The sequence below is a fragment of the Corvus hawaiiensis genome, chromosome 4 (assembly GCF_020740725.1).
Source record: "Corvus hawaiiensis isolate bCorHaw1 chromosome 4, bCorHaw1.pri.cur, whole genome shotgun sequence".
In the NCBI taxonomy this organism is placed as follows: domain Eukaryota; kingdom Metazoa; phylum Chordata; class Aves; order Passeriformes; family Corvidae; genus Corvus; species Corvus hawaiiensis.
Window position 1 is genome coordinate 1,887,924 of NC_063216.1, and position 12,458 is coordinate 1,900,381.

The 12,458-nt window shown below is 51.3% G+C and overlaps 1 protein-coding gene across 1 annotated transcript; it reads right to left on the bottom strand.

Moving 5' to 3' along the window:
* Positions 1 to 3,930: 3,930 nt before the first annotated feature.
* HDHD5 (haloacid dehalogenase like hydrolase domain containing 5) lies at positions 3,931 to 12,191 on the bottom strand. The gene is made up of 8 exons (XM_048301295.1): positions 12,105 to 12,191; positions 11,821 to 12,021; positions 11,507 to 11,619; positions 10,142 to 10,235; positions 9,619 to 9,652; positions 9,071 to 9,245; positions 8,578 to 8,766; positions 3,931 to 8,130 (listed from the first exon to the last, which is right to left on the bottom strand). Exons 1-8 carry the CDS (start codon positions 12,189 to 12,191, stop codon positions 7,761 to 7,763), a joined length of 1,263 nt encoding a protein of 420 aa, XP_048157252.1. The 3' UTR covers positions 3,931 to 7,760.
* Between the last annotated feature and the right edge of the window lie 267 nt (positions 12,192 to 12,458).

Genomic DNA, 12,458 nt, shown 5'->3' on the forward strand with positions numbered 1-12,458 from the left:
GCAAGGTTTTGTGTGCTGGAAGCAATGCAGCAGCAATCTCAGGTGAGCAGCTTGGTCCAAGGTCATTCACGATGCAAGAAGACAGAGCAGTGAGCCACCTCCCTTCCTTGCCAGATACACTCCCATCATGTTGGCTTTGCTCTCCAGCCTCTAGGGTTGTGTGGATTGTCAGGCATGAGAGCCTGGGCTCTGCTGCTGAGCCCTGTGTGTTTTGCTGGCAAGGCTTTCTCTCTTTGACTGACTTTGCTGCCAAAGAAAAATCCGTGGCTAAACAATTGCTTAGACTACAATTTTTGTACAACCCCACAAACACTTCACTTAGGCTTCTGTGGACGGTCTCTGTTTGATAGGGAGCATGAGGCTGGAGGCCACGGCCAGGGAGGATGATTGCTCTCTATGTTGCTCTTTCATGTTCAAGCAGAGCCTGGTCCTCCTTGGGAGTTCAGGACAGCTCAGAGTGCTGTGAATGACACCAGCTGTGCCTCCTAATTTGGTTTCCACAGAAAGGCTGGGGTAGATGGCAGCGTGTGTGGTCCACGGTAGAGGGTAAAACCACATTCTTATGCTCTGGATCCTGGCTTTTATCCAAGGTGGGTGGGCACCTTCACCTGGCTGTCCTCAGGGTAAGCCAATACTTGTGTCACTGGCATGATCCATGCGTGAACAGCTAAACTGGTCTTGGTCTTGCACATTCTGCTGCAAGAGGAGTTTTCCACTTCTACAAGAGGATGTGGAATGAAAACCAAGCGTCCACCTGGGCCGCTCAGGGCAACAGCCCTCATGCAGAGAGGGCTGGTCCTGCCCTGCCTGGGCAGCAGACAGTGACAGCTTTGCCTCGTTGGCTGCCATGCTCTGGATTTCCTGAGCAGTGCAATTCCCTGTGTGCCATAGGCTGGACATGCTCACTTAGCTGCCCTGGCAGCCTGCCACAGGCACTCACATCTCTGCTTTTGATCCAGGCACTCATTTCACAAAGAACCCTCATTTCCCAAAGCTTTAGGTGGCCATCCGGTGTCCCACCTGCTGGGGTAAATGGAACTGGGTGGGGAGCCCTGAGCTTTGGAGGGGTGGGCTGTCGCCTGCAGCTGGTCTGCAAACCCGGGAAATGGGCTCTGACCATGCCACCCAGGTGATGTGGGGAGCTGGGCACAGGGAATTGAGGCAGCTGGGAGGAAGCTGCGTGCTCAGGGGGCCTGCTGGGCTGAGGCTGCGTGAGCAGGGCAAGAGCAGGCTCGTGGAAATGGTTCTCCAGACACCACAGGATGCCTGCAGGGGCTGGGGAGGTTCCTGCATCCAAGGTAGGCAGGCAGGAACAGGGAGGACCTGTGGTTGCAGGGCAAGGGGAGTTATGACCAGGGATGGGAGAGCACCAGGAAGGAGGGTGGAAGCTCAAGGGCTTCCTTGGGCTGAACATGGGCTCCAGCACTGCAAACACAACCCAAACAAACAGGTGAGGATAAGAAAGAAGCTTATTTGTAGGAAAGGAAGCAGAAATTGTGCCTCTTCCTTAAAATGGGAATGAGGGGAGAAATGCCTTCTACTCGAGAAAGCACTGAAGAGCTTTTTGTAGCACACTGTAGGATGAGATATGACAAGTTGATGCTTCCCATGTGATCTAGTTATTTAATGCAATGTGCAGCCCTTGGATGTGTTAGTGCTTAACCATTACTGTTAAAACATTTAAAAGCTAAACTATAAATAGCTTCTACTCTTCAGCAGCTCCCAGGCTACGTTTTTGGCTTTTTTATGTAGTGATGTGTATGCACAGAGATGTGTGTGTATACATACATTTAAAGGCAAACAGCAGACAACAGAGTTTTGTGCAATAGTCATACTGAATATCTAAAATGCTGCCATTTTTAGTTTACACTACAAGTGGAAACAAGTAGTGTGCCCTCAAAAATACCCCTGCTGGGGGAAGGCAAAACTTTGTTGAGGGCTGAACTTGGGAGGAAACAAAATAATGACTCAATTTCTTGGGGGAAGGAGAAGAAAGAAGAGGCAGATACATGCCTGAAAGGAAGACCAGAAACCAGATACCTAATTATACCCTGCAGTAAGCTGTCAGAAACTGGCAGCAGTGGGAGGGAAGGAGGCAAAGCTGATCTCAGTGAGTTTGAGCATAATCTGCTCCAACCATACTTAAAATGCCTTTTGTGTGGGAAAGGAAGCTTCTGGGATTCTCTGACACACGCTCTGTACTGCACTTACCTAATCCATTCGAATGGTCAGGGCTGAAGTTACAGACAAGTGTAAAAAAGTTTCACCTGGCCAGCACCAAAACTCAACGATGCCTTGGCTGCTGAAGGCAGTCTTCGTAAGGAAACTGCTGATCCCGAGTTACGGGGCAGGGAATGCAGATACTCTTCCAAAGGATACACAAGTGTAACAGTCTATTGCTCGTAATTACATGTCGGTTCAAAGAGCTTTCAACACCGGCAGAAAATGCCAAGATGTTTCTTTTCATGCTTGTAGCAGGGTAGGGGTTTGGAGAGCGGAACTGGGGTTTGCTCTTGGTATTTTGTAGTTGCTCAGTCTTAGCATGGAGCATGTATTGATCTGACCTTGAGGAGAAAATGAAAGTTCTTCATAGTTGAAATGATTGAAAAGGAAAATTAGGTTTATTATAGTGAATGAAGTGTTTTCTTGATGAATGTTTTCTTGATGGAGTTTTGGTTCCTAGAGAACATGTAGCTGCCTTGCTGGTGTGGGGTTTTAAGCTGCTGCAGACTGGCTCTGTGAAGGTCTGTAAGTGCATAGTGTTCATCAAATTGACTGTGGCAGTAAAAAAAAAAAAAAAAAAGAAGAAGATTTGTGCTTTTATAATTGGGGTTAGGAAGGTCCAGTAATGGAAGGGTTTGGGCAGGGCCCCAAAGGTACCAGGGTGAGCAGGGAGCAAGCACTTCCCAGGGGTTACCCTGGCAGGCATTTCTCACAGCACGCCCCTGGGAGCAAACTCCTCCAGGGCTCTCAATCCTGTAGTTCAGGTTGGTCCTTCTTCAGTGTTTAAGTCTGCACCTTAGGCTGGGTAAGGATTTCTCTGGAAATCTAACTCCCAGCTAAGGCTCTCCTACAAGGGACACCTTAACCCTAGGCTGCCCTTGCCCTGCAACCACAGGTCCTCCCTCTTCCCGCCTGCCTACCTTGGATTCAGGAACCTCCCCAGCCCCTGCAGGCATCCTGTGGTGTCTGGAGAACCATTTCCACGAGCCTGCTCTTGCCCTGCTCACACAGCCTCAGCCCACTAAGCTGACAAGTGTAGTGATTAAAACACACAGCACCTGGGAGTTTCAGCTTGTGATCTCTCTCTGCTTAACTAAACCTTGATTAGCCCCGTCCTGGGTGAGTGCTCCAACTACCAGAGCACTGGCTAAAAGGAGAAGGCTGATTAACACGTTTTATCGTTATTTATTAGAGGTCAGGGCCATAGGTTGCTTCTCCAGGATGCAGAAAATAATTCAATTCCTCTCTCTGCTGAGAATGGGAATCCTTGTCCCATCCCTCCAAAACTGCTTTACTGATTGTTGCTTTCAACACCAAGTTCTCAGGACTCTGCATCACACCTGTTTTGCTGTCTAATGTGCACCCTGTGAGCTGTGAACTTTGTAGATGGGAAACCTTCTGATGAAATATGAGAACAATGCAAGTGAATTGGCTGTTTCTAGATCATTAAAGATGATGGTTTCACCTAGCAGGATCTTTAATTTTCCATTGAAGTCAGGGGAAGCTTTTGGTTATGGTCTGAAAGTTTGCCACTTAATTGCTGAAGGGGTATCTTCCAGGGTGGTTCCCTCAAGAAAATCTGGTAACAGTTTGAAGAGCAGGGATAAAACGAAAAAGTGAACAGAAGTTGCCCTAACAATCTTCTAGGGCAAAGACGTGAAAGAGAGCAGGATAATACCCATTAAATGTACACACAGAAAGTCAAAATTTATTTCAAAGCAAACATCTTTTATTATTTTCCATATGTGCTTGATCAAAGTAGCAGCTCTGTAACTGCACTGAAATTAATATGAAATCTAAAATAATCACAGTTTGTGATTTCTCTGAATGATATACAATCACTCTTCTACAGTGCACATGACACAATCTGAAACATTACCATTTATTGGAGGGAGAAAGACGTGGCAGGATTAGGACTGGAAGGAAGGGGACAGTAGTGTTATCTGATTCCCTGAATGCAAGGTTAGTGCTTGCATGTGTCCCTGGAATAGAGGAACTGACTTCTCTGGCCACCATGTTACTGCATGCCACAAAAGCTCTTGGCTTCAGATCCAAAACAAGGTCTATCCCTTGGTTCCTTCCTGCTGTTCTCAGTTGCAAGCTCCCTTCTGCCTTGACTAAAACCTGTTCATCTTTGGAAGATGGAGTTGTTAGGATCAGGTCTTCACCCTGTTTGTTGTACAGGGCAGTGCATCCTATAAACGTTAAGGTGCTGGATCAGGAGTGAAGTCCCCTCTCCTGCTTGGCCCCATGATCTGCACAGAAGTATCCCTGCTCTGAAGGACAGAAATATGGCTTCAGAGACACCACTTCTGAGCAATATATGAGGCAAAGGAAGAGTTTCACACCAGCCACGCTTGAAGCTAATTCCAGGAAGCTGCACTTCCAAGGAAAAAGGACTGAATTCTAGCAGTAACAGATGTCCATAAATGAACTGCAGATAAGCTAGAAGCTAGTACAGCACTCTAGCACAACTCATGAACACAGGAGACCTGCCAAGCACTTTCATTAATAGTAACCTTCCAGAATCAAGCTAGTGTCCAACAGCAGCTGGAGAAGCCAGATTTCCTACTCCATCCACTGGGTCCACGCAATTCCCAGGCAGGGACTTGGACAAAGTGCACTGTTTCAAGGAGCTGAGAAGGGGAAGAGGGGAAAGGTCTTGGCATTGCTCAGATCAAGGGCAGCCCATCTGGCTAATTAGTGCAGAGAGCAACAAGCAGGGTTTTTATGCAGCCTTATTTGGCATGAACTAGGGAAAGGGTACAAGATATTTCTAGATTCCTTCTCCTCCCTTCTGTTCAATTTCAACTCACAAGCAAAGCACTTTCTTCAGTTCTTTATCACTGAAGTTCCTCCTACGCATTTTTAAGACTCCCAGAACACTGGTGGAAAAACCCCCCAAATCCAGAGCTAAAAGCAGATTTGGCATCTGAAGCAGATTCACATCAGTCAGCTCACCTCCACTGCTGCTCCAAAGATGGAGATGCCTGGCTCCCTCTCGCTGCAAATGCAAACCTCTTCCTTCCTTGGAAGAGATGCTGCAGCCCCCAGGGCACAGTGGTTCAGCAGCACCTTTTCTCTGAGTAGCTGGCACCACACTTTTAACAAGGCAGAGCTGAAGGCTCTGCTGCAGGTGGACAGACCACAGCATTTCTGCAAGCAGCACCCACCACACTGAAGGCATGGCTCGTTTTTCCTGCCAGCAGCCAGCTCCCTGAGGTCTGGGTAATCATGGCCTAGAGGACCATTCCAAGGAAGCCCGTGGAAGTTACCACCCAAGTCAGCAAATGCTGCAAGCAAAGGGAGTGCTCCTCTTCCTGCAGTGGATGGAAAGCAAGACTGAGGGACACTGGAGCTACCCCATGAATAAATGGGGCTTGGGCTCCAGTTTCAGGCCTCGTACAGCACAGCTGTGGCTGTGAGAGGTGCTGCAGCTAAAGGACCTTCCCTATGGCATACACCAAGTCCTTCCCTGTGCCTCCTCTTCTGGCAAGTGGAGACAGGCCCATGTCTTGTGCAACTAGATGAAATGGTAATTTCTTTTTCTCTCCAGTGAAAGGAAAAGGATTCAACTCTGTGTCCCTCTCATTACAGCCGCTTTTAGAAGCAGCCACGCAATTCTTGTCCTGGTGAGACAAAGGAGAAGAGCCCCAAGTAGTGCTGAGAGGAAGAAACTGCTTCCCACTGTGGATTTCACATACAAAGAGGTATTTTTCTGCTCCTATTCATAAAGTAAAGAATAGAGAAACAGAGACGGACCTCTTTTGCCTGGCTAACTGAAAGAGCACCTGGTCTGCTTCATACACAGAGCCTGGCACAACATAAGACTAGAGCAGTGACCTTCCTAGGAAGATACATCAGTATTGAGAGGATGGAGAGCTGCTGGAGCAGAATTGCAGTGCACATGGATGCTGAGATTTGAATTAAGAACTCAAACTTCTGTGCAGAACATCTTGTTTGTACCCTGTGTGTGGAGCTGCCTGGTAAAGCAGGAAGGAGGAAAGAAGAGGCAGAGCAGACCTACTTCTGATACTTCAGAAGTGGTGTGAGCTGACTGCAATTAGGAAAACCAACTCAGCTGTGTTGGCTCCAAGGCTTTGCATCATATACACAGACTGATTTGTGCTTCTAAAATCACAGTGCTCCTCTGACACTCCTCGCTAAGTCCGATCTTTCACAGGAGTTTCTCATGCAAACCTTGCTTATCTTTGGAATGTCTATGGAGGCACAAGTCTTATCTTTCTCTGGATAGCCTGAGCTGGGAGAACAAAGGCAATAGAAGGTGAATGTTTTTAGGGAAATGTTCCTGGGCAGGCAAGCCCCAGCTGCTGATTCATGTTAGGGGGATTCTACCTGCACGTTAAAGGAAGAGGAGGGACCAGAGGTCACACTGCATGGGGTATCCCTGAGCTGCAAACCACATGAGGGATGAGAGGAACAAAGGAACTGAAAGACACTGACATTTGTATTCTAAAAGATCAGGCCTGGGGATCTGGGGCTCTGGTACCACCCTGGCTTGATGATCTTCTCTTTGAATCCTTGCATGCAAGGAAGGAGCAAAGGTGGACTGTGACTCTTTTTGTCTGGCAAAAGAAGGGCCCCTCTTGGAAGCTGTGCCAGCTGGAGCAGGTGGATGTTCCTTGCAACAGTTGGGATCAGAGTGGGTGCCAAAACAGCCTCTTGCTGCAGCACTGAGTTCTGGGCAAAGACAACTCTGCCAATTCAAACTCTGGTGGTTTCCTCTGCTACTGAGAGCAGGCTGCTGGCTCCCTAGCGGGATGTGAAAAGGCAGGACTGTTCACAGAATGCTAAACAGGGGGGAGGGAACAATATAACTTTCACCTCAGCCCTGCAGCAAGTTGCTCTGGCTACTGCAGCTTCCTTTGAGGGGCCATGCCTCTCCAGAGCTGCCGGATGACTGCAAAACAGAACTTTGTTTCAGACTGACAGTGATACAGTGGCAAATCCCCAGGCAAAGAGAATTTGTTAAAGTCCGTAGGCACTTCTTCTTCACAAGGAGAATGTTAAGACTTAAAGCCTTCTCTTGGCACAGTGCCACCACAGCCCAGCTTCCGGTGTGCTGGAGTCACGGACTGGACAAACAGCACATTGTAAAATGGTTCGCTGGCTGATGGCGGCTCCTTGTGTGGGTAAGAGTTTCGCCCTCAAACACCTCCCAAGGAGGAGGGTGGGCTCCCCTGATCTTTGCACACAAAGTGTGGAAAAGAATGAGCTGTGAGAGCTGAACAAAACTGGGATTGCTGGGACAAGCCTGCTCCTTATACCCTGTTTCCATTATGGCTCAATTATGGCTGGCAGCAATGTATGGTCACAGCTGAAAGTCTGTGGGTGGCTGTCAGGATGGCAGATGAGTACCAAAAAAATTAAGGGGCTTTTAGTGCTGCAACAGGGAGTTTTCTTTCACGTTACCTAGATTAGAAGATCATCCCAGGTCCCTGCCCATTCTCCCCATCTTCCCTTTCCAGTACATAAAATCCCTTACAGTAGATCTTTAGGCACACCTGTCTTAACCCCTAGCTCCAGTTTTCTTTTTTAAAGGCAAGTTGCACAGCATCATCCACATCCTGCACTATGTACGATGCCTCCACCAGGCTGGGGTCAAAGCAGAAGTCCCGATGTCCATGGAACACTGCCTCCACTGTGTGTGGCTCTGTTTTCTTGGGAACATCACCACTGTGGCGGTAGACCCCAGTGCAGACCAGAATCGACTCGCAGCTCTCCACTGAGTTGTTGCAGTCATTCCTCAGCTCCAGGAAAACCTCAGTCTGGGGACTGGCTGCCTGTGGGCTCCTCTTCACCCCAGCCTGGACCTGGTTCTGCTGAGCTGACTTGAGGTAGCTGTTGTAGAGGTTTGCCCCATAGACATCAGACATAGGGTTGTCCCTGGATAAGGTCACAGTGTGAAACAGAAACGAGAAACAAGCCCAAGCATCTCCCTCTGGCTCTGGGGGATTGGGATTAAGACAGCACTGAAGGAGGAAGGGGTGTGAGATATTTGCTAACATCAAGAGGAGCACCCAGAGTGGGCCACTGAGTCTACCGAGCAGTGTGTCCTGCTCAGGCCTACAGTACTACATCTGTGTCTCTTAATTTTGTCTTTAATCCAGTCACTTTATGTGCACTCTGCATCCTACAGTCCACAGCTCTGCTGCGTAGGGCACAAAAGGCTAGCAAGGCTCTGTTCCAGGATGCGAGGCTCCAGAGACACCACTGGGATTTTGGTATTAAACCCACCAAATTAAACCAAAAAAACCCCAAAACAAACCAACCCACTAAAGAGCAGTTAGTATACAACTCCCTAAGGGAAACCAGCAGGAAAAAGCCTCTTACCCAACTGCATAGAGGCGGCGGATGGGAGCCTTCCAGCCCTGCTTCTCTGCCTGCTGTTGGATCAAGAACTGGGCATAGCGGTAAGTGACCGGGCTGGGCTTGCCAATCAGGGCCTCGTACTTCAGTTCCCTGCCCGTCACCTTCTTGTAGATGTTCTCCAAGCACAGAAGGAAAGTGCCATGGCCAAACCTGCCCCAGAAAGGAGGTCATGAGTACCCCAGTAACACCACTGAAGCAGCAAGCACTCCTTGGTTACTGCCTGTTTCGGGTATGGTGTCCACCCACACACACCATCCACAGGCAGTGGTCTGGCTTTTGCTTGTCCCAGGTTTCAATCTTTGTTTCTCATGCAGCTTTCATGCGTCTGATGCTAATTACATCGTAAAGTCAAACTCTTAAAACATTCAAATGCTGAAAAAATGCAGTAGGAAAAGATCATCTGCATGAGAGAAGTATGAAATAGGCTAAATCAAAAACCACACGTGCTTTTCACCTGGGCATCTTGGCTTCAGCCATCCACAGGAGGTCCATGTTGCAGGCAAGGATAGGCAGATGAGGGTATGGTACATCTTGCAGCTCTGCCCCAGGGTTCCCATTGCTCAGCAGTACATCAGTGATGAGCTGCAGGCTTGTCTCCCACCTCACCGGCTCGCCAAACAGAATCACCCCTGCACGATTTTGAGAGCTCTTTGGAAACTCACAGCATCCAAAAGCCACCTGCTAACAAAACCCCTCCTCTGCTGGGATGCCCTGGAACATACAGCTACCACTGGAACACGGCTGGTGCCAGGGCTCCAGTCTGCACATCACCACACTGTGTGCACCACTGGTCCCAGATACTGGAGCATGGCACAGAGGAAAGTCGGCTTTGCTTTCATCCAGCTTTTTCCAGCAGTGAGGCTGCCTCCTGGCTGTGCCTTCTGAATATGCTGCCCGTGGATACCAGCGAGCTGACAGCACATCATTAGCTCCCATCCCAGCTGGCCTGCCTTGCTGTTAGTTCTGCTTGCTGCTCATATGTAAACACAGGCCACTGCTTACCTTCTATAGTGGGGAAGCCAGTGGTTGGAGGAGGCTGCCAGAAGGAAAAGAAGGCTGGGTTAGAAATGCAAAACCTAATGCCATCTCCAAAACAAAACTAAAAATGCCTCCTTTGAACCTGCCAATGCAATTTCATAAAAAGGCAGGACAAAGCCACCTGGAATCCCGAAAGAAAATTTTTTTCCCCCTCCCGCCATCCCAGATGGGATTTCACACATCTTGTACTCCTCTCTCAGAGCTGCAGATGTCAACCAAGCCATCTTACCCCTCACTGCAAGGAACAGCAATGGAAGACAGGTGTGGCATGAGAAAGGCGAGGGGAGAGTCGCTGCCCTTCCTGCAGGAGCCAACACTGGGAAGAGCAGAGGTGCTGCTTGCTCACTGTCAGTGCCAGGCTCTTGCTAAGGGATGTCATCAGCAGCCAGCTGCCCTGTCCCTTTGCAGCCTCCCTGCCCTGAGCTGTGTGCTGTGACCCCCTCTGCAGCAGAACAGCCCTTCTGCTGCTGCTGCTTCAGGGAATTACCAGTTCTTTTGGCCTCCGGCTCAGGTCCACCATGTCTAAAAGGGGATATGCTTTCCTCAGTGCCTCTATGGTGACCACGTGCTTGAAGCCCAGGCTAGTTCAGACCATCAAGGAATGTTGTGGAGACTGGTTTGTTTGGGGGTTTTTCTAAGTGACTGGTTTTTTTTAAGTTACTTGCAAAAGCATCTGTAGGACTAAAGAATACGAGTCCTAGTAACAGAGCAGTGTGGTAATGCAAAACCTCATGGCCTTCAGCCAGACTGTGTTCCAACCTATGGATGGCCCTAAAGGTTACCAAAAAAACCCCAAAACCTGGCTGAGGTGACTCAACAGCAATCCCTGGAACTGGGCAAAGAGCAGAGGCTGCCACTTCAAGACAGAATAGATGTGCTTTGGGAGACCTTTATGCCAGGGTGCTGATATTGGTGCAGCACAGGGGGCTGGGGAGGCTGAAACAGAATCAGTGAAGCCTTGGTCAGCTCAGTTAGTGCAAGGAAAATGGTCTGTGCTGACAAAAACATACAGGTGAAGGATGAGCTGCGTTTGCTTGCAGAACACCTTGCCCTTAGCTCACCCTATGTGCCTTGGGGAAAGACAGAGAAGGGCCATGTTTTTGGAACAAATGAAGTTAAACATTGAGTCCGGGGTGTGACCCTGAGTGCAGAGGCTGAGATGGTGCAAGCACTGAAGGCAGTTCTTACCTCCCTGCAGACACGTCTGACCTGCTGGTCCTTCGCCTCAGCCAGGCACTATGCACGTGGGATTGCTACTTAGACCACTCCCCTGTGCTGGGATGCTCTGACTCTAATGACATTTCATAAAACAGTTTAAGTTGGAAGGGACCTTAAAGATCATCTAGTTCTCAAACCCCTGCCACAGACAGGGACACCTTCCACTGGACCAGATTGCTCAAAGCCCCACTGTATTTGAGTTCCTTCAAGTGCTGTCAGATTCTGGGGAAAACTTTATCCATGGGACAGTTGGAAGTGATCTCTAATGGGCTTTGCCATGAAAGAATGGGAGGAGCACAACTTTAACTCAAAAGTGAGAGACACCCAAAGCTGATGGAGTCCTCATGGTCACATCCCACCAACAGAACAGCAACCACAGGAGAGATAATGAGCATGAGAAGCCAACGCTGAATAGGGGAGCCAGGAGGTGACCAAAATGGAGATCAACAGCGTCTGCACCTGACCACGAGGACTCTGCCCCATAAGGTAAGCCCAGTGACCTTTGTGTCTCCTTGTGCTTCTAGAAGCTGAGCGAGCGGGAGCGAGCGGTAGGGGCAGGGATGCGGCAGGCCTTTAGCTGGGATGCCGCAGCGGGATGTACAGAGCACCATGAGGCACACGGAGCAAAGGATACGTGTGGGCGTTCTCCTCCACGGGCCCCTGCCCGGCCACCAGCATGCACCTCTGGTGGAAGCGGCTGAAGAGCTGCAGCGGGCTGTGGGACAGGATCACCTGCTCCGGAGACACCTGCGGGACGGAGCAGAGGCCGGCTGGGAACCGCAGGCAGGACTTCGCCCCCATCTCCCGGCGGTCGCGTGGCTGCCGCCCGCCCCTGTCCAGCGCCTCGGGCCGAGGCACAGCACTCGCGGTGCTTCCCTGCCGTGGGCTCCCTCCTCCCACGGCCGGCACGCCGCGCCGGGAGCGCTCCCGCTGCCCCGTCCCCGTTACCTGCAGCCCCAGCGCCTGGGACAGCTCTCGGGCCTTGGCCGAGCGCAGGCAGTTCCCGGCGTTGGTCAGGAACACGAGGGGCACCCGCAGCCGCCCGCTGCCGTCCGAGAGCCGCTGGAAGGCGCGGCGGGCGGCGGGCAGGGCCTGGCTGCCCCGCACCAGCACGCCGTCCACATCGAAGAGGAACCCGAAGGCCGGCGGCTGCAAGGCGAGCGGAGGGCACGGTCACCCGGGAGCCCGCCCGCCCGTGCCCCGCCCGCCCCGCGCCCCGGCCGCGCACGCACCCGGCTGTGGGCGCAGAGCCCGCGGGCGGGCGGCCCCGGGGCGCGCAGCAGCGCCCGGCCGGCCCGCAGGGAGCCGCGCAGCGCCATCCGCCCGCTCCGGCCTCGGGCACGCCGCCCTGCCCGGACTACAGCTCCCAGCGAGGCGCGGGCCGCGGGGCGGGAGCGGGGCGGGAGCGGGGCGGGGCGGGGCGGGAGAGCGGCCGGCAGCCGCGGGGCCGGGGAGCGGTGCTGCCGGGGAGCGGGGCTGCCGGCGGAGGGGGTGCACCCCCTGCTTCGGGGCAAAGCTGTGGGGGTTGTGGGTTTGGGGAGAGCTGGAGAGAGGAGCGGGTGTCGGAACGGGACGTGGACGGAAAG